General features: G+C 44.0%; 1 protein-coding gene across 1 annotated transcript in view; it reads left to right on the forward strand.

The window, feature by feature from the left end:
* Window positions 1-22201, forward strand: part of wdr35 (WD repeat domain 35) — a 59145-nt gene that overhangs the window by 23511 nt on the left and 13433 nt on the right. The window contains exons 10-22 of the mRNA XM_039009250.1: window positions 4816-5001; window positions 6727-6787; window positions 7669-7813; window positions 12223-12292; window positions 12475-12528; window positions 12647-12756; window positions 13024-13243; window positions 13635-13715; window positions 14018-14154; window positions 19456-19659; window positions 19922-20068; window positions 20701-20833; window positions 21494-21604. Coding sequence (XP_038865178.1) covers window positions 4816-5001; window positions 6727-6787; window positions 7669-7813; window positions 12223-12292; window positions 12475-12528; window positions 12647-12756; window positions 13024-13243; window positions 13635-13715; window positions 14018-14154; window positions 19456-19659; window positions 19922-20068; window positions 20701-20833; window positions 21494-21604 — 1659 coding nt within the window. The remainder of the gene's footprint in view (window positions 1-4815; window positions 5002-6726; window positions 6788-7668; window positions 7814-12222; window positions 12293-12474; window positions 12529-12646; window positions 12757-13023; window positions 13244-13634; window positions 13716-14017; window positions 14155-19455; window positions 19660-19921; window positions 20069-20700; window positions 20834-21493; window positions 21605-22201) is intronic.

Here is a 22201-nt window from a genome sequence, read left to right on the forward strand (position 1 = left end):
TTAAGAACAAATTCTTATTTTCAATGACGGCCTAGGAATAGTGGGTTAACTGCCTTGTTCAGTGGCAGAACTCGGCCTCATTGTATATCACGGTAGCATATTGGGGCGGCAGGGTAGCGCGTTGGACTAGTAACCGAAAGGTTGCAATTTGTAGACAGATTTGTACCATGTCAGCTCGGGGATTTGAACTTGCAACCTTTCGGTTACTAGTCCAACGCGCTAACCACTAGGCTACTCTGCCGCCCCAATACGCCACCGTGATATACAATGAGGCCGAGACAACAAAAAGACAACAGTTACACAGCGGCAGAATAAATTCAACCACACATACATTTGTTTCATCACAAAACCGGAGAGTCCGGTCCACAAAGCAACTATAGCATGTAACAAATAGTTGCATGACCTGCAGTATGGGCAAGCAAGTGAATGTTTCCGTTAAATCAGTTAAACAACTGATTTACAACCCCAGAGAGTTATTGCAAGTCAGCACAAAGACAACAGGAGCACTACCTCCAGCACCGTTTCAACTTCAAACATTATTACATTTTTTAATCCTTTATTTAACCTTTATTTAACTAGGCAAGTCAGTTAAGAACAAATTCTTATTTACAATGACGGCCTACCGGGGAACAGTGGGTTAACTACCTTGTTCAGGGGCAGAACGACAGATTTTTACCTTGTCAGCTTGGTTACCTTTCGGTTACTGGCCCAATGCTATAACCACTAGGCTACCTGTTGCCCCAGGTTAAAGAGTGACTGCCTTTAAAAAGCAATGAATCCCTTTGAAAATGGGCTATGTGGCATCGATATGAGTCAGGAAAAAGTTATTCTAGTTGACTACAAAGTGTAAATAGGATAATTTAGGTCATAAAGTCAGTCTCGTCTAAACTCAGTAGTACACGCTTTTACTTTTTGTTGTGATAGGCTCCCTGGATAATATGCCTACTAGCCTAGCTTCCTTGCATGGGCAACAATGAACCAGCTAAGTTAGCTAGCTAGTTAACGTGAGTCTACTAGGCTACATATTGAACTTCAATCGTCTCAGGCCAGTGGCACAATATATTAATTTATAGTTAGATCAGAATCACCTTTGTAATCTTTGGCCTGTATGGAGAATGAAGTCCAAATCCCCATCTCCGTACATGGCTTAGGAAAGGGACCATTTAGCTAGCTAGCTACTGCAGAACATCAACACAAGCACACCAGAAACAATTACGTTTTGCTTTTGATGTGATTTGGTTGGTGTAGTGGTTAAATTGTCCAATACAATTGTCCCAATACAATTTCCGTTCTGAACCTTTAGCCACAATGGAGAGTGGTGAAATGTTTGTCTTGACGCAGACATATCCAATGTCCAGAGTTGGATTCAAGTTTAAAATAATAATACATCTATTGGTTGTTCTTCTGGATACAAAACATTTATAGAATTCTACCAAAACAAATTCTTATCATTAAACTAAAGAAACAAACAGCATGGTAAACATGATCTTGTATGGTGAAAAGACTGTGCTGCCATTCCAGTCACTTCCAGTAGGCCTTGGAGCAGGTATGCCTTTTAACTGTATTCCCTATTGGCCTGAAGAGGGGGTACACAGACTTGACAGGGGATCAATGGCAAACACACATACATACAACAGGAATGCATCATGAATTGGAAACATGCAAATATACAATATGATCTATTTGGCTCCTACAGTTGGTGTGACTCCAAATCCAAAATGGCCTCCCTTGGGGGTGTTTTGCATCACCAGGACTAACCACAGTTAAGCTAATTGGCTAATTGTTTATTTATTTCAGGTCAAATGCTTGCTGGCATCAATCAAATGTGACGACGGCAACATGTCATACTCTTTTTGTCCAGACAGCATCAGATACATGGTCTACACATACTGAGACAGAGAGGTGCTGTTTCACTGTCCAGACAGCATCAGATACATGGTCTACACATACTGAGACAGAGAGGTGCTGTTTCACTGTCCAGACAGCATCAGATACATGGTCTACACATACTGAGACAGAGAGGTGCTGTTTCACTGTCCAGACAGCATCAGATACATGGTCTACACATACTGAGACAGAGAGGTGCTGTTTCACTGTCCAGACAGCATCAGATACATGGTCTACACATACTTAGACAGAGAGGTGCTGTTTCCCTGTCCAGACAGCATCAGATACATGGTCTACACATACTGAGACAGAGAGGTGCTGTTTCACTGTCCAGACAGCATCAGATACATGGTCTACACATACTGAGACAGAGAGGTGCTGTTTCACTGTCCAGACAGCATCAGATACATAGTCTACACATACTGAGACAGAGAGGTGCTGTTTCACTGTCCAGACAGCATCAGATACATGGTCTACACATACTGAGACAGAGAGGTGCTGTTTCACTGTCCAGACAGCATCATATACATGGTCTACACATACTGAGACAGAGAGGTGCTGTTTCACTGTCCAGACAGCATCAGATACATGGTCTACACATACTGAGACAGAGAGGTGCTGTTTCACTGTCCAGACAGCATCAGATACATGGTCTACACATACTGAGACAGAGAGGTGCTGTTTCACTGTCCAGACAGCATCAGATACATGGTCTACACATACTGAGACAGAGAGGTGCTGTTTCCCTGTCCAGACAGCATCAGATACACGGTCTACACATACTGAGACAGAGAGGTGCTGTTTCCCTGTCCAGACAGCATCAGATACATGGTCTACACATACTGAGACAGAGAGGTGCTGTTTCCCTGTCCAGACAGCATCAGATACATGGTCTACACATACTGAGACAGAGAGGTGCTGTTTCACTGTCCAGACAGCATCAGGTACATGGTCTACACATACTGAGACAGAGAGGTGCTGTTTCCCTGTCCAGACAGCATCAGATACATGGTCTACACATACTGAGACAGAGAGGTGCTGTTTCCCTGTCCAGACAGCATCAGATACATGGTCTACACATACTGAGACAGAGAGGTGCTGTTTCCCTGTCCAGACAGCATCAGATACATGGTCTACACATACTGAGACAGAGAGGTGCTGTTTCCCTGTCCAGACAGCATCAGATACATGGTCTACACATACTGAGACAGAGAGGTGCTGTTTCCCTGTCCAGACAGCATCAGATACATGGTCTACACATACTGAGACAGAGAGGTGCTGTTTCCCTGTCCAGACAGCATCAGATACATGGTCTACACATACTGAGACAGAGAGCTGCTGTTTCCCTGTCCAGACAGCATCAGATACATGGTCTACACATACTGAGACAGAGAGGTGCTGTTTCACTGTCCAGACAGCATCAGATACACGGTCTACACATACTGAGACAGAGAGGTGCTGTTTCACTGTCCAGACAGCATCAGATACACGGTCTACACATACTGAGACAGAGAGGTGCTGTTTCACTGTCCAGACAGCATCAGATACATGGTCTACACATACTGAGACAGAGAGGTGCTGTTTCACTGTCCAGACAGCATCAGATACATGGTCTACACATACTGAGACAGAGAGGTGCTGTTTCCCTGTCCAGACAGCATCAGATACATGGTCTACACATACTTAGACAGAGAGGTGCTGTTTCCCTGTCCAGACAGCATCAGATACATGGTCTACACATACTGAGACAGAGAGGTGCTGTTTCCCTGTCCAGACAGCATCAGATACATGGTCTACACATACTGAGACAGAGAGGTGCTGTTTCCCTGTCCAGACAGCATCAGATACATGGTCTACACATACTGAGACAGAGAGGTGCTGTTTCCCTGTCCAGACAGCATCAGATACATGGTCTACACATACTGAGACAGAGAGGTGCTGTTTCCCTGTCCAGACAGCATCAGATACATGGTCTACACATACTGAGACAGAGAGCTGCTGTTTCCCTGTCCAGACAGCATCAGATACATGGTCTACACATACTGAGACAGAGAGCTGCTGTTTCCCTGTCCAGACAGCATCAGATACATGGTCTACACATACTGAGACAGAGAGGTGCTGTTTCACTGTCCAGACAGCATCAGATACATGGTCTACACATACTGAGACAGAGAGGTGCTGTTTCACTGTCCAGACAGCATCAGATACATGGTCTACACATACTGAGACAGAGAGGTGCTGTTTCACTGTCCAGACAGCATCAGATACATGGTCTACACATACTGAGACAGAGGGGTGCTGTTTCCCTGTCCAGACAGCATCAGATACATGGTCTACACATACTGAGACAGAGAGGTGCTGTTTCACTGTCCAGACAGCATCAGATACATGGTCTACACATACTGAGACAGAGGGGTGCTGTTTCCCTGTCCAGACAGCATCAGATACATGGTCTACACATACTGAGACAGAGAGGTGCTGTTTCACTGTCCAGACAGCATCAGATACATGGTCTACACATACTGAGACAGAGAGGTGCTGTTTCCCTGTCCAGACAGCATCAGATACATGGTCTACACATACTGAGACAGAGAGGTGCTGTTTCCCTGTCCAGACAGCATCAGATACATGGTCTACACATACTGAGACAGAGAGGTGCTGTTTCACTGTTTACAGCGAGATACTGTAGATTCAGCGAAATAATGAAAATAATGAAAACACACAAAAAAAAAAGATGATTAAAAAAAATATATATATATTTGTTTTATTGGTCAAGTATTTGGGGAAAGCCTGGCTTCCATTGGCATTCATGAATACACACCACTGATTTACTCTCCATCTCATCTCTCTATCTCTGTCTCTCTCTATCTCTGTCTCTCTCTATCTCTGTCTCTTTCTCTCTCTATCTCTGTCTCTTTCTCTCAACAGTGGGGCTACTGCTCCAACACAGTGGTGTATGCCTACACCAAGCCTGACCGGCTGGAGTACTGTGTGGTGTTCTGGGACACCAAGAACAACGAGAAGTTTGTCAAGTACGTCAAGAGCCTCATGTCCATCACCACGTCCGGAGACTTCTGCATCCTGGCCACCAAGGCAGATGACACACACCCACAGGTACATACACTGGTACACACACTGTCTGGTACACACACACTGGTACTGGTACACACACAGAAGTACATACACTGGTACACACACTAGTACTGGTACACACACACACACACACACACACACACACACACACACACACACACACACACACACACACACACACCCAGGTACACACACTGGTACACACACACTGTCTGGTACACACACTGGTACTGGTACACACACACATCCACAGGTACACACACTGTCTGACACACGCACACACACAGGCAGGCAGGCACATACACAGGTACACACACTGGTAGTGGTACACACACACCCACAGGTACACACACACTGGTACATACACTGGTAGTGGTACACACACACCCACAGGTACACACACACTGGTACATACACTGGTAGTGGTACACACACACCCACAGGTACACACACACTGGTACATACACAGGTACACACTGGTACAGGGCTCCCGAGTGGCACAGCGGTCTAAGGCACTGCATCTCAGTGCTAGAGGCGTCACTACAGACACCCTGTTTTGAATCCAGGCTGTATCACAACCGGCCGTGATTGGGAGTCCCATAAGGTGGCGCACAATTGGCCCAGCGTCGTCTGGGTTTGGCCGGTGTAGGCCGTCATTGTAAATAAGAATTTGTTCTCAACTGACTTGCCTAGTTAAATAAAAGTTACACATACACATGTACACACACAGACCTGGTACACACACTGACACAGGCAGAAGGACCGGCAGCCTCGCCGGGTCGCCAAGCACTGACTACAACTATGTCGAATGGAATCAAGACTACATTTTCAAAGGGAGTAGTTGTTGATATAGGAGAGGCCTAATACTTTACTTGAATGACACGTCATATTGAACTTGGCTTGACCAAACATCCATATTTATGTTCAAAGCATCAAACTGTTTAACAGTTCCAAGTAAAGTGTTACTCAAATGTGACAAGCAGTAAGAGAAAGTAGAACTTGGAAGTACTGTAAGAAACAACTTTGTAGCTTGATCAGTCTCATGTCAGTATCTCTCTGCGTGTCATGCCTTCTCTTGTTTTCAAATTCATTGCCACAAAGGAGGATGCTGACGTAGAGTCGGGAAATAATGCCATGGTAATGTACACCCTCTGAATATGACCCTGGATGGTAATGTACACCCTCTGAATATGACCCTGTGTGGTAATGTACACCCTCTAAATATGACCCTGTGTGGTAATGTACACCCTCTAAATATGACCCTGTGTGGTAATGTACACCCTCTGAATATGACCCTGTGTGGTAATGTACACCCTCTGAATATGACCCTGTGTGGTAATGTACACCCTCTAAATATGACCCTGTGTGGTAATGTACACCCTCTAAATATGACCCTGTGTGGTAATGTACACCCTCTAAATATGACCCTGTGTGGTAATGTACACCCTCTAAATATGACCCTGTGTGGTAATGTACACCCTCTAAATATGACCCTGTGGTAATGTACACCCTCTGAATATGACCCTGTGTGGTAATGTACACCTTCTATGGTAATGTACACCCTCTGAATATGACCCTGTGTGGTAATGTACACCTTCTAAATATGACCCTGTGTGGTAATGTACACCCTCTAAATATGACCCTGGATGGTAAAATACACCCTCTTGAGTTTGACCATATATGATGAAGGTGATTGAGTTTTGTATGACTGTTGAAGAAATTAATGACTTTGTCTTGTTTTCCCAGTATGTGCTGGTTCTCTGTAACTCCATTGGGACCCCGCTGGATTCAAAATACATTGACATTGGTGAGTAATTTTTTAGAAAGATATGAGAATATTCTGTTTAAAGCAGGTTTTAATAAACTGGAACAGTGTGTTGTTTCGCAATGTATCAACGATAGTTTCGTTCCATTTCCCTAATAACACTTCAAAAGTGGAGACGTCAGAAATGTCAAGAAGTCCACATCAGTGGAGAGACACCTTGCCGTTTTGGATAATGTGAATACTTTAAACACTTTGGCAGGCTTTGTACCAGATTCCTCTGGAATGAGAAAGCCCAACACTTCCTACCGCTGATCTGTCACCCAGTTTCAAAGAGCTGCTGTCTCGTCTGCGGTTCTACCCACCAACAATCCTTCCCTTTCATGGGCTTGTTCATGACATACACCCTGAAGATTCCCTCCCATCTATAGGTCTCCTACACATTCTGTAATATTCCTTCTGCCGCGTTGCAAGCCAAGTCTGTGCTACTGGCCAAACGTTTACCCAAGACCATAGCGGAGGCAGTTCAAAGTCTGTCAAAGTCAAAGCCTAAATGAGATCCACGTGTCAGAGCATGCTGAATCAACAGTGAATGATGTATACTTCCTCTTTGTGGTGTATCCTCCTCACTGTGACCTGAGTAGACCTCTTCGTGGGCCTGGAGCGTTGCATTGAAAGAATGTGCCTGTCACTGTTTTAGTTTCTGAAAATTATAATGTCATTGTTTATTTTAGTCAGAATATTATTTTAGCTGTGAAGTTTTTCCTTGTATCACTGATTTTATGAATGATATAATTACATTTTTGGTTTCTGTTGCTACGTTTTGCTCCGGTGTGTCCCACTGAACACGACCTTGGTTACAGATTTTGATTGAATTTAGGATCCTTAGTTTGCTGAAATAACCTTGGACCATGTCACCTCGACAGATCCTCTGTTCGTGACCATGACTAAGACCCATGTGATCGCTGCGTCCAAGGAGGCTTTCTACACCTGGCAGTACCGCGTGGCCAAGAAGCTAACTGCCATGGAGATCAACCAGGTGTCCAGACCCAGGAAGGAGGGTAGGGAGAGGTGAGTGCTGCCGGTACCGGGCCTGTTCAGAGGATAGATTATGGAATCATGTCAGCTCTATTGATTCTGTTTCTATCCAGGAAGTCCAGGTGGCACAGTTCAGACACCTTGCACAAGAGCAACAAACCAGAATAAGATCTTCTGTCATTTATGAGAAAATATCCAGAATGAAACCAAATAAACTGAACGGAACCACCCCTCGACATGACGTTATTCTGAACTGTTGATTTGGCCTGTGGCACTAATATCATGAAACAAGTGAGTTTTGCAGATTTTTGGGGGGGTCAGAAGATGTTTAAGATTTAGATCAATCAATCAAATGTATTTATAAAGCCCTTACATCAGCTGATGTCACAAAATGCTATACAGAAACCCAGCCTAAAACCCCAGACAGCAAGCAATGCTGGTGTAGAAAATCACTTTATTTGTGAATTGTACACAAGGTCCAACCAAATTTTGACTTCTGCTTAATCCCAACCCCTCTGAAAGACATACAGTGTCTTGCGAACGTATTCATCCCCCTTGACCTTTTTCCTATTTTGTTGCTTTACAACCTGGAATTAAAATAGATTTTTTTAGGGGTTTGTATCATTTGATTTATACAACATGATTTACACAATAAGCTTGGCACATCTAGCCACTGGGATTTTTGCGCATTCTTCAAGGCAAAACTGCTCCAGCTCCTTCAAGTTGGATGGGTTCCGCTGGCGTACAGCAATCTTTAAGTCATACCACAGATTCTCAATTGGATTGAGGTCTTTCATTGATGGCCAAAAAGCTACATTTTGGTCTCACTTGACCAGAGTACCTTGTTCCATATGTTTGGAGTGTCTCCCACATGCCCTTTGGCGAACACCACATTTTTTTTCTTTAAGCAATGGCTTTTTTCTAGCCACTCTTCTGTAAAGCCCAGCTCTGTGGAGTGTAGTGTTTAAAGTGGTCCTATGGACAGATACTCCAATCTCTGCTGTGGAGCTTTGCAGTTCCTTCAGGGTTATCTTTGGTCTCTTTGTTGCCTCTCTGATTAATGCCCTCCTTGCCTGGTCTGTGAGTTTTGGTGGGCGGCCTTCTCTTGGCAGGTTTGTTGTGGTGCCATATTCTTTCCATTTTTTAATAATGGATTTAATGGTGCTCCGTGGGATGTTCAACGTTTCTGATATTTTTTTATAACCCAACCCTGATCTGTACTTCTCCACAACTTTGTCCCTGACCTGTTTCGGGAGCTCCTTGGTCTTCATGGTACCCCTTGCTTAGTGGTGTTGCAGACTCTGGGGCCTTTCAGAACAGGTGTATATATACTGAGATCATGTGACACTTAGATTGCACACAGGTGGACTTTATTTAACTAATTATGTGACTTCTGAAGGTAATTGGTTGCACCAGATCTTATTTAGGGGCTTCATAGCAAAGGGGGTGAATACATATGCACAGACCACTTTTCCGTATGACATATTTTTTTACATTTATTTAAACAAGTCATTTCTTCCATTTCACTTCATCACTTTGGACTATTTTGTGGATGTCCATTACATGAAATCCAAATAAAAATCCATTTAAGTTACAGGTTGTAATGCAACAAAATAGGAAAAACGCCAAGGGGGATGAATACTTTTGCAAGGCTCTGTACAGGTCGGAGTGGAGGACTGCCGGACTGTGCACTCACGAAGAACTTGTTGTGGAGGTTAAGTACCTTTGCACGGCAGGCAATGGCATCTTGGATTTCCAGCTCACTTCCCGACAGATTTTTCTGGTCAGACCCGGGATTCGAACTGGTAACCCTCCGGTTGCTGGCTCCCCTCTCTAACCGCTAGGCTACCTGCCGCCCTAGTCTCTGGCTTGTTTGATCCTGTGCAAGGTGTTGACATTGATATGAAAAATGTCCATTCATCTGCCTGAACCAGTAGACAGCGGGTTGACCAGTGAGTCAGTGATACTGACCTCAGACAGACAGGCAAGAATAGGACCTACTGTCCTGCCAGGGATGTTCCTGTCTGCATGCCAACACATCAGCTTGAAGGAAAGTCTAATATGCTCTCTCTCTCTCACTCTCTGTCTCTCTCTCTTGCTGTCTGTCTCTGCCCACCCAACGCCCTCTCTCCCATCTCTGCACCACAATATCTTCCTGAACCCGCCCATTTCTGTCTGGCTGTTTCTCTCTTTCTCTCCCTGTCTGTCTGTCTCTCTGACCCTCCCCATCTCTGTCTATGTCTGTCTGGCAGTCTCTTTCGCAGTCTCTTTCGCATCCTGTCTGTCTCTGTCTAGCTGTCTTTCTTTGTCTGCCTTTCTCTTCCTGTCTGTCTCTCTTTCTCTCCCTTTCTGTCGGTCTCTCCCTGTCACTCACTCACTCACTCACTCACTCACTCACTCACTCACTCACTCACTCACTCACTCACTCACTCACTCACTCACTCACTCACTCACTCACTCACTCACTCACTCACTCACTCACTCACTCACTCACTCACTCACTCACTCTGTCTGACAGTCTCTGTCTGTCTGTCTGTCTGTCTGTCTGTCTCTCTCTTTCTTGACATGTCTGTCTGTCGATTAAATTCAAGGGGCTTTATTGGCATGGGAAACATATGTTAACATTGCCAAAGCAAGTGAAGTAGATAATATGCAAAAGTGAAATGAACAATAAAAATGAATGGTAAACATTACACTCACAGAGTTACAAAATAATAAAGACATTACAAATGTCATATTATGTATATACAGTGTTGTAACGATGTGCAAATGGTTAAAGTACAAAAGGGACAATAAATAAACCTATATATGGGTTGTATTTACAATGGTGCTTGTCCTTCACTGGTTGCACCTTTTCTTGTGGCAACAGGTCACAAATCTTGCTGCTGTGATGGCACACTGGTATTTCACCCAGTAGATTTGGGAGTTTATCAAAATTGGGTTAGTTTTCAAGTTCTTTGTGGATCTGTGTAATCTGAAGGAAATATGTGTCTCTGATATAGTCATACATTTGGCAAGAGGTTAGGAAGTGCAGCTCAGTTTCCACCTCAGGTCTGCCTACGGCAGCCTTTCTCAATAGCAAGGCTATGCTCACTGAGTCTGTACATAGTCACAAAGTTTTCCTTAAGTTTGGGTCAGTCACAGTGGTCAGGTATTCTGCCACTGTGTACTCTCTGTTTAGGGCCAAATAGCATTCTAGTTTGCTGTTTTTTTTGTAATTTTTTTCCAATGTGTCAAGTAATTATCTTTTTGTTTTATCATGATTTGGTTGGGTCTAATTGTGTTTCTGTCCTGGGGCTCTGTGGGGTCAGTTTGTGTTTGCTTAGGGTACTCTTCTCCGGGTTCATCTCTCTGTAGGTGATGGCTTTGTTATGGAAGGTTTGGGAATCACTTATTTTTAGGTGGTTGTAGAATTTAACGTCTCTTTTCTGGATTTTGATAATTAGCAGGTATCGGCCTAATTCTGCTCTACATGCATTATTTTGGGTTTTACGTTGTACGCAGAGGATATTTTTGCATGCAGAGTCTCAATTTGGTGTTTGTCCCATTTTGTGAATTCTTGGTTGGTGAGCGGACCCCAGACCTTACAACCATAAAGGGCAATGGGTTCTATAACGGATTCAAGTATTTTTAGCCAGATCCTAATTGGTATGTTGAATTTTATATTCCTTTTGATGGTATAGAAGGCCCTTCTTGCCTCTCTGAACGTTCACAGCTTTGTGGAAGTTACCTGTGGCGCTGATGTTTAGGCCAAGGTATGTATAGTTTTTTGTGTGCTCTAGGGCAACGATGTCTAGATGGAATTTGTACTTGTGGTCCTGGCGACTGGACTTTTTTTGGAACACCATTATTTTGGTCTTACTGAGATTTACTGTCAGGGCCCAGGTCTGTCAGAATCTGTGCAGAAGATCTAGCTGCTGCTGTAGGCCGTCCTTGGTTGGTGACAGAAGCACCAGATCATCAGCAAACAGTACACATTTCACTTCAGATTCTAGTAGGGTGAGGCCGGGTGGTGCAGACTGTTCTAGTGCCATCGCCAATTCGTTGATATATATGTTGAAGAGGGCGGGGCTTAAGCTGCATCTCTGTCTCACCCCACAGCCCTGTGGGAAGACATGTGTTTTTCCCCAATTTTAACCGCACACAGCTTTTATAATGTCGTATGTTTTACCCCCAACACCACTTTCCATCAATTTGTATAGCAGACCCTCATGCCAAATTAATTCGGCTTTTTTGAAATCAACAAAGCATGAGAAGACTTTGCCTTTGTTTTGGTTTGTTTGTTTGTTAATTAGGGTGTGCAGGGTGAATACGTGGTCTGTCGTACGATAATTTGTTAAAAAGCCAATTTGACATTTGCTCAGTACATTGTTTTCACTGAAGAAATGTATTTGTCTGCTGTTAATGTTAATACAGGGGATTTTCTCTGTCTCTCTCTGTAGGGTTTATCATATTGATGATAGTCCATCTGGGACCACTGAGGGCCCCCTGGACTTTGCCAAGGCCTTCACTGTGAGTTGCATTTTTAGAAGCACACAACACCCACTTTGTTAACACAAGCTGAATATGTCACCCTCGGTTACAATGCCTGTTAAAACTCCAAGATAGAGCTATCAAAAATACATTCAATAAAGTTGCATGGAAATCGTTAATTCTTATCCCATTGCCTCATATATTTTCCTTTTCTGTTTTAGGCAACACGAGACCCCATTTGTTGCACCACAGCAACAGACAAGACACTGATTGTGGTAGGTATTTCTCTCAGGATTTTAAATAAGTATTAAGTTCATCAGTTTATCAAGGGTCAGAAAAGTTCAGTTTGGAAATGTTTTTTTTTTTACCGTGTTTGTCTGTTTTTGATCAAAGGGCCGTGAGTCTGGTACCATCCACAAATACAGCCTCCCTAACGTCGCTCTGGTGCAGAAATACTCCTTAAACTACCGGGCCTACCAGCTCTCACTCAACTGTACCTCCAGGTCAGAACTGTTGGCTGGTTACTGTAATATTACACCATACGTGGTGTTTCAGTAGCAGATCTTGATAAGAGTTTATAACAATGAAGCTTATTGCTTGCAGTACAGAAGTACAACCGACATAGCATTGCTATGAACCATCTGAACAGTTATTACCTGGTCTGAAAGCTGTTTGGTGAACTTCATGCAGAAACAAAGTGACGTTATTTTAAAAAATATATATATATATTGTAAAATCTTGTATTGATAAAAACCCATGTTTTTCTTTAGCCGCCTGGCGATTATTGACATTTCGGGAGTGCTGACGTTTTTGGACCTGGAGGTGCGTTCGTCTTCGGATGATGACTCTGGAAGCCAGGCGGGGACAGGCGACCCCTCCAAGTTTGAGCGTAAGGACGTCTGGGACATGCAGTGGGCCAATGACAACCCTGATCTGTTTGCCATGATGGAAAAGACCAGGATGTACGTGTTCAGGAACCTGGACCCAGAGGTGTGTCCCTCTGACATACAGTACCAGTCAAAAGTTTGGACACACCTACTCATTCCAGGGTTTTTCTTTATTTTTACTATTTTCTACATTTGTAGAAGACATCAAAACTATGAAATAACACATATGGAATCATGTAGTAACCAAAACAGTGTTAAACAAATCAAAATATATTTTACATTTGAGATTCGTCAAAATAGCCACCCTTTGTCTTGATGAAAGCTTTGCACACTCTTGGCATTCTCTCAACCTGCTTCACCTGGAATGCTTTTCCAACAGTCTTGAAGGAGTTCCCACATAGGCTGAGCACTTGTTGGCTGCTTTTCCTTCACTCTGCTGTGTTTGTTTTTTTGACATACAATTTCTCATAATTTTAATATTCCATATGAATCAGGAACCCATTCAAACGTCTGGATACATTTGCAACTTTGAAGACCTGGAAATCAAATCGGTCCTGCTAGATGAAATCATGAAGGTAACCTTCTTTTCTTCATATGCAAAAGTCACACTTTTCGTAATACCGGTAATATGACAGCAAACAAAGTTAGGCAGTTAGCTGTATGGGAACATATGTTTACTATTGCTATTGGAATACATACAGGCTATTGGAATACATACATACAGCAGAACACAAATGAATGTGCACAACAACAGCAAAGACGTGTCTATTTCTGTTAGTTATGTAAAGTATACTTTGCTTAATGGAGTCGGATGCCAAAAGGTCCGTAATACCCATGATGCAATGGGAATGTGGAGTGATCCCAGATTTCCTCTTAGGATCCGGAGAGGCCGAACAAGGATTACCTCATCAACTTTGAGATCCGCTCCCTCCGCGACAGCCGCGCGCTGATCGAGAAAGTGGGCATCGAGGACGCCTCCCAGTTCATCGAAGACAACCCTCACCCCAGACTCTGGTAAATACATGGGACAGTCATCTTGTTCCCTGCCCCCTTTGGGCAAAAGCCTGCGGACAAGGTTACATAGACAGTAACCCTGCATGTCAATGAGCCACTTAAAGGGACAGTTCACTCCAAAATGATAGTTTGTCAGATGCTTTCAGAACACCTCATAAGTTGTCTTCTGTTGAGATAATTCCAGGTCCCTGGCCATCTGATGTGTACATCCAGCTATATGCTGACCTGGCCATCTGATGTGTACATCCAGCTATATGCCTCAATCCAAAATGGATGGAAAAGATAAACACAATATCCAGTTTTTTTTAAATGTGTTTAATTTGGTTCTGAGGCATGCAGCTCGATCTACACGATTGTTGGCTTGTGATTCTTCTTGACATTAGACTACTTTTAAAGTCTGAAAATGACTTATCATTTGATATTGGAGTGAACTGTCTCATTAAGGCCTTTCAAGAATCTATTCTGTCAGTCAGTCCTCCATTCTTACCCAGTTTGAATGGACTCTTGTATTGACATCAATGTCTACCCTGAGCCTTTGCAGCCTTTCCAGTAGGCGCTCACACCCAGCAAGCATCAGTTTGCTCAGAAAACGTGCCACAAAGACGGTTGGGTCGGGGGTCAAAAGATATTTGCAGGACCTAGTGACGTCAGAAGGTGGGAACTCAATGCTTTTTACAAGTTTATGGTCTCTTTAATGATGTTCTCCTCAAAGAACAAACAGAGGAGAAACTGTGGCATGTGGAATGTCTTACAACACAGAGATTTTACAGAAGGAGATTTGGCCTATTCTTAAAATATCAGTCCTAGTCACATTTTCAGTTTAGTTGTATGCTCGTATTTGAAGAACATAATTTGAGGTGAGCCTGGGCTTTCCATCCCTGATACAGGTTGAAAGCATCACTGTCCTTTTTTATCAAAGGCTAATATTCATCTGGTTATGTGGGAGAATCCCCACGCTGGCGCGACGGAGTATGGTTGATTTATCTCGCTGTTTTGGTAGTACTCAGCTAAAAGGATTCTGGTTGAAAGAGGACTTCGGCTCCCCGTGTCATTTTTCACACCGACTCGAGGAATTTGGGAACTTTGGGGAAGAAATGTCCCTTTCCGCCCCTTGGTGCTGAAACCAACCTGTCAGGGGTGAGAAGTCCCTTTGATTGACTGAACAAGGTGTAGTGGTAGAGACCTGATGTGCCACAGATATTTTGACATGCCTGTATTGCCCGCAAATGTTCCATTTCTAAGGTGCTCCGTGTACAAGACGCATACCAAAGGTAGCTAGTCATTTTCAGGATCAGAAGTTCAGGTGTAGCAAAAGTTGTAAGAACAACCTTCGTCACTCGCACGCACGCGCACGCACGCACGCACGCACGAACACACACACACGCACAAAAAAAAAATCCCACCCCGACACCCCCAGTCTGATTCAGAACACTGCACCCCAATATCCCCAGTCTGATTCACAACACTTCATCCCTGTCTGATTCACAACACTTCATCCCTGTCTGATTCAGAACACTCCACCCCAGTCTGATTCAGAACACTCCACCCCAGTCTGATTCAGAACACTCCACCCCAGTCTGATTCACAACACTCCACCCCAGTCTGATTCACAACACTCCACCCCAGTCTGATTCACAACACTCCACCCCAGTCTGATTCACAACACTCCACCCCAGTCTGATTCACAACACTTCATCCCTGTCTGATTCAGAACACTCCACCCCTGTCTGATTCAGAACACTCCACCCCTGTCTGATTCAGAACACTCCACCCCAGTCTGATTCACAACACTCCACCCCAGTCTGATTCACAACACTCCACCCCAGTCTGATTCACAACACTCCACCCCGACACTCCAGTCTGATTCAGAACACTCCACCCCGACACCCCAGTCTGATTCAGAACACTCCACCCCAGTCTGATTCAGAACACTCCACCCCGACACTTCAGTCTGATTCAGAACACTTCACCCCAATATCCCCAGTCTGATTCAGAACACTTCATCCCTGTCTGATTCACAACACTCCACCCCAATATCCCCAGTCTGATTCAGAACACTCCACCCCAACACTCCAGTCTGATTCAGAACACTCCACCCCAATATCCCCAGTCTGATTCAGAACACTCCACCCCAACACTCCAGTCTGATTCAGAACACTCCACCCCAATATCCCCAGTCTGATTCACAACACTCCACCCCAGTCTGATTCACAACACTCCACTCCAGTCTGATTCACAACACTCCACCCCAGTCTGATTCAGAACACTCCACCCCGACACTCCAGTCTGATTCAGAACACTCCACCCCAACACCCCCAGTCTGATTCAGAACACTCCACCCCGACACTCCAGTCTGATTCAGAACACTCCACCCCAACACCCCCAGTCTGATTCAGGACACTCCACCATTTTCCACCATTGTCATTTTTTATTTTTATTTTACATTTATTTAACTAGGCAAGTCAGTTAAGTACAAATTCTTATTTACAATGACGGCCTACACCGGCCAAACCCGGACGATGCTGGGCCAATTGTGCGCCGCCCTATGGGACTCCCAATCACGGACGGTTATTATACAGCCTGGAATCGAACCAGGTGTGATGCCTCTAGTACTGAGATTCAGTGCCTTACATGCTGACCAGACCGGACACGTCACGTGTGCGAGCAACGCAAAATAAATTTAGAAATCCATGTTATTCAATTATTGCACCCACACTGCTTGTGCGCGCCAACGAGCGCCTGCGATGCCAAGGGCTAAAATAGAACTCCTTTCTATTTCTGACGCAGATCGCGCTGAAAGTCCTGCCTCTCCCATCTCCTCATTGGTTTATAGAAGAAGGTACCCACGTGCCATCTCCTCATTGGTTATACCCACGTGGGTGATTGAAAGTCGAAATGTTTTGCCGGTTGTCGTGGTAAAAGTGTAGATCCCAATCACCATATAAGTTCAAAGATGAAAAAGCCTGGAAGGAGAAGAGATGACTAGAAACGATTCGTTTGGCCATTTTATGTGTGGATTAATTGTCGGAGTAGAATACCTTGTGCATTTCAGGTAAAATAACAACTCAATGTTTATATCCCAGGACAAATTAGCTAGCAACAGTAAGCTAGCTAAATAGGACAAATTAGCTAGCAAGTGCAAGCTAACTAGCTAAATTGCCATACATGTTTAATGCTTTCGACCTGTCCCAAAATTAATGTCATTGTTTCAGAGTTTGTTTTGATATTTTAACCTGCGTGTCGTGATCACATTTGGTGTAGGGGACAAAATAAATTTATGCACGATGACGCATGATGGCACACGTGCGCAGCCAGTTTTGGTTCCGTGTTAGACAGCTGCGCCACTCTGGAGCTAGAGTCTTATTGTGACATACAGTTGAATTCGGAAGTTTACATACAGTTAGATTGGAGTCATTAAAACTAGTTTTTCAACCACTCCACAAATTTCTTGTTAACAAACTAGTTTTGGCAAGTCAGTTAGGACATCTACTTTGTGCATGACACAAGTAATTTAGTAAAGTAAAAAAACAGATTATTTCACTTATAATTCACTGTATCACAATTCCAGTGGGTCCGAAGTTTACATACACTAAGTTGACTGTGCCTTTAAACAGATTGGAAAATTACCGAAAATTATGTCATGGCTTTAGAAGCTTCTGATAGGCTAATTGACATAATTTGAGTCAATTGGAGGTGTACCTGTGGATGTATTTCAAGGCCTACCTTCAAACTCTGTGCCTCTTTGCTTGACATCATGAGAAAATCAAAAGAAATCAGCCAAGACCTCAGAAAAATTGTAGACCTCCACAAGTCTGGTTCATCCTTGGGAGCAATTTCCAAACGCCTGAAGGTACCACGTTCATCTGTACAAACAATAGTACGCAAGTACCATGGGACCACGCAGCCGTCATACCGCTCAGGAAGGAGACGCGTTCTATCTCCTAGAGATGAACGTACTTTGGTGCGAAAAGTGAAAATCAATCCCAGAACAACAGCAAAGGACCTTGTGAAGATGCTGAAGGAAACAGGTACAAAAGTATCTATATCCACAGTAAAACAAGTCCTATATCGACATAACCTGAAAGGCCGCTCAGCAAGGAAGAAGCCACTGCTCCAAAACCGCCATAAAAAAGCCAGACTACGGTTTGCAACTTCACATGGGGACAAATATCATACTTTTTGGAGAAATGTCCTCTGTTGAAACAAAAATAGAACTATTTGGCCATAATGACCATCGTTAAGTTTGGAGGAAAAAGGGGACGCTTGCAAGCCGAAGAACACCATCCCAACCGTGAAACACGGGGGTGGCAGCATCATGTTGTGGGGGTGATTTGCTGCAGGAGGGACTGGTGCACTTCACAAAATAGATGGCATCACGAGAAAGGAAAAATATGTGGATATATTGAAGCAACATCTCAAGACTTCAGTCAGGAAGTTAATGCTTGGTCACAAATGGGTTTTCCAAATCCACAATGACCCCAAGCATACTTCCAAAGTTGTTGCAAAATGGCTTAAGGACAACAAAGTCAAGGTATTGGAGTGGCCATCACAAAGCTCTGACCTCATCCTATAGAAAATTTGTCGGCAGAACTGAAAAAGCGTGTGCGAGCAAGGATCCTACAAACCTGACTCTCTGTCAGGAGGATTGGGCCAAAATTCACCCAACTTATTGTGGGAAGCTTGTGGAAGGCAACCCGAAACATTTGACCCCAAGTTAAACAATTTAAAGGCAATGCTACCAAATACTAATTGAGTGTATGTAAACTTCTGACCCACTGGGAATGTGATGAAAGAAATAAAAGCTGAAATAAATCATTCTCTCTACTATTATTCTGACATTTCACATTCTAAAAATAAAGTGGTGATCCTAACTGACCTAAGACAATGAATTTTTACTATGAGTAAATGTCAGGAAATGTGAAAAACAGAGTTTAAATGTATTTAGCTAAGGTGTATGTAAACTTCCGACTTCAACTGTGTGACAACACTAAAGTGTGGACTATTTTCAAAATGTGTGTTTTTTCAGGAGGGGTTTTGTTGGTATACCACAGGTTATGATTGTATTGCATTTGCATGTAGGGTTGCAAAATTACAGTAATCGTGGTTGGAAGATTCCCAGAATCAGGAGCGAATTCGGATTCCTCTAACCACTATTTCTGGTGAACATGTGGATTTTGGGTGAGTTACTGAATTTTACAACCCTAATCACATATAGTGAGCCTGTATAAATGTTCTGAACCTTCTCAAGAGACATTTCACAAAATTATAGTCTTCATAGTCTTGCTATTGATCTACTCCCAGGCGCCTGTTGGCCGAGGCGGCCCTCCAGAAGCTGGACCTGAAGACGGCTGAGCAGGCTTTTGTCCGCTGTAAGGACTACCAGGGCATCGAGTTCGTCAAGAGCCTGGGCAACCTGCAGAGCGAAGCCATGAAACAGGCCGAGGTGGCGGCCTACTTCGGCAGGTTCGAGGAGGCCGAGAGAATGTACCTGGACATGGATCGCAGGTAGGGTGTTGGATGTCATGTAGGATGTTGTGCTTTACCTGTATGGCTTATGCTAAGTATTGAAGACACTAAACAATAAAGGATACCCTTGTTTTGCTGTTACTTTTTGTTATGTTTTAGAATGTTAACGCAATGTTCACAAGTTGGTAAAATGGTGTTGAAGTTTTTCACTATTGACTTAACTTCCATGGACGTGTGATGCTCTCCTAATATGGATGCCGTACCTTACAGCTAACGACAGATAACATCTCTTTCTCTTTAGAGACCTGGCTATCAGCCTGAGGATTAAGCTGGGGGACTGGTTCCGTGTCCTGCAGCTCCTGAAGACGGGATCAGGTGACTGTGATGATGCACTGCTGGAGCAGGCGTACAATGCCATCGGGGACTACTTTGCAGACCGACAGAAGTGGTACGGGCCTTTCAGTATTTATATTTCAAGATGGTGAATGATATTTTACCCCCTTTTTCTCCCCAATTTCATGATATCCAATTGCAATCTTGTCTCATCGCTGCAACTCCCCAACGGGCCTCTGGAGAGACAAAGGTTGGGTCATGCGTCCTCCGAAACATGACCCGCCAAACTGCATTTCTTAACACCCGCTCGCTTAACCTGGAAGCCATCTGTTGGGGGAAATACTGTTCAACTGACGACCTAAGTCAGCCTGCAGGCGCCCGGCGTCGCCACAAGGATTCACTAGAAACCCTCCCCTAACCCGGACGACGCTGAGCCAATTGTGCGCCGCCCTATGGGACTCCCGGTCACGGCCGGTTGTGACACAGCCTGGGATCCAACCCGGGTCTGTAGTGACGCTTCAAGCACTGTGATGCAGTGCCTCAGAACGCTGCACCACTCAGGAGGCCGTCCTTGCACCTGTGATTCTAGATAACAGAACATAGTCCAGTGGTCTGCCAGGATCCTTTCCCTCAGCATTTTGTCTCTCATGTTGACATTTAAAATTTGACACTTGTGGTTTCATAAAATCGTGTGAGTGTACTAGTATTGTAGTCTGCAAATGCTTTGTTGCCAATGTTCCTCTCCAGGGTGAATGCGGTCCAATACTACCTTCAGGGGCGCAACCAGGAGAGGCTGGCAGAGTGTTACTACATGCTGGAGGATTACGATGGACTGGAACGACTGGCTAGTTCTCTACCGGAGAACCACAAACTGCTACCGGTGAGGGCTGCCCTGTAGAAAAGAGAGGACATGAGATAAGTGTCCAGTAGTGCTTTATACCTACGTGACAGTTAAAAAGCTAGTGCAGGGGCCACTTCTTGTCGTCAGTATTCAATGAGGTCTGGAGGGCCGCACTGAAAATTGGTGATATTTCGTCGCCATCAAAATGTGCAAAACATAGTCCTCTATCCATTGTTTAATTGTTTTTGGGAATTTTTGAAATTTCTCTGATTGTTAACGAGCTGGATAGAGTGAAGAGACTGTAAATGTCGGTCTGCCACTCCTGAGCTAGTGTTTTGTGTTGGTTCTCCACTTTCTCTGACTCACCTCTCCTACCCGTCCGTCTGGCTGCCATCAGCATGTCAATAAATACAGTGTGTTTAGTAGGTTTCTACCACAGTTGGGGTCAATTTGGTTTTCATTTTCAACCCAATCAATTCAGGAAGTGATACCTGAAATTCACTTCATGAAATTAAAAGGAGAACAATGGGCAATTTTCAACTGATGAATTGAATTTCACTTCTTGACTAAATGGACTCAAATCCATAAATATCACCTTAACTTTAAAGGCTTCAATTGGTAATTTCCCCCATTCAGCCATTTCCACGTGAACAAAGAAAACCTTTCCCCTCATCTATCTTTTATGTTTGCACGTCGTAGGACATCGGCCAGATGTTTGTCACCGTAGGCATGTGTGAGCAGACGGTGAACGCCTACCTGAAGTGCAACCAGCCCAAAGCTGCTGTCGACGCCTGCGTTCATCTAAACCAGGTGAGAGACGGACAAACGAGACGGTCAGAGACCTCCAGAGGGGTTGTGGTTCTGAGCTTAGGACAGTTTATCTATTCAGTGCTGATTCCAAATTGGAAAGTGGAAACTGGCAGTCCCCACTGTCCTCCACCAACTAGGTTTTGACATCACTACACCAGATGATATCACTGCACCAGTGGCAGACCACAGTAGCACCTTCTGTTCTGAGGATTGCACTGTCAATTCTTTTGTCACTGCACTGTGAATGGTTTTGTCACTGCACTGTGAATGGTTTTGTCATTGCACTGTGAATGGTTTTGTCACTGCACTGTGAATGGTTTTTACTATTGAAGTGTGTTTTTTCAACTGTCTTCGGCATGAGCACGACAGACATGAGCAACACTATTTTCTTTAATGTGCCACGTTTCTTTTGAGGCATCGTACTACTTTGCTGATTTTGAGTGTAACTGAAGCTTGGCATCATACCAGAATTGCCCGATGTAAATGTGACCAGGAGAGAAGTGTTAGGGTATGTGATAGATCATTTAGCTCAAGGCAGTCTATTAAAAGCATGTTATTGTGGCCACAGTTTTCCTGATACACGTGCTTTAATCATGA

This window comes from Salvelinus namaycush, chromosome 15 (assembly GCF_016432855.1).
Source record: "Salvelinus namaycush isolate Seneca chromosome 15, SaNama_1.0, whole genome shotgun sequence".
NCBI lineage: Eukaryota > Metazoa > Chordata > Actinopteri > Salmoniformes > Salmonidae > Salvelinus > Salvelinus namaycush.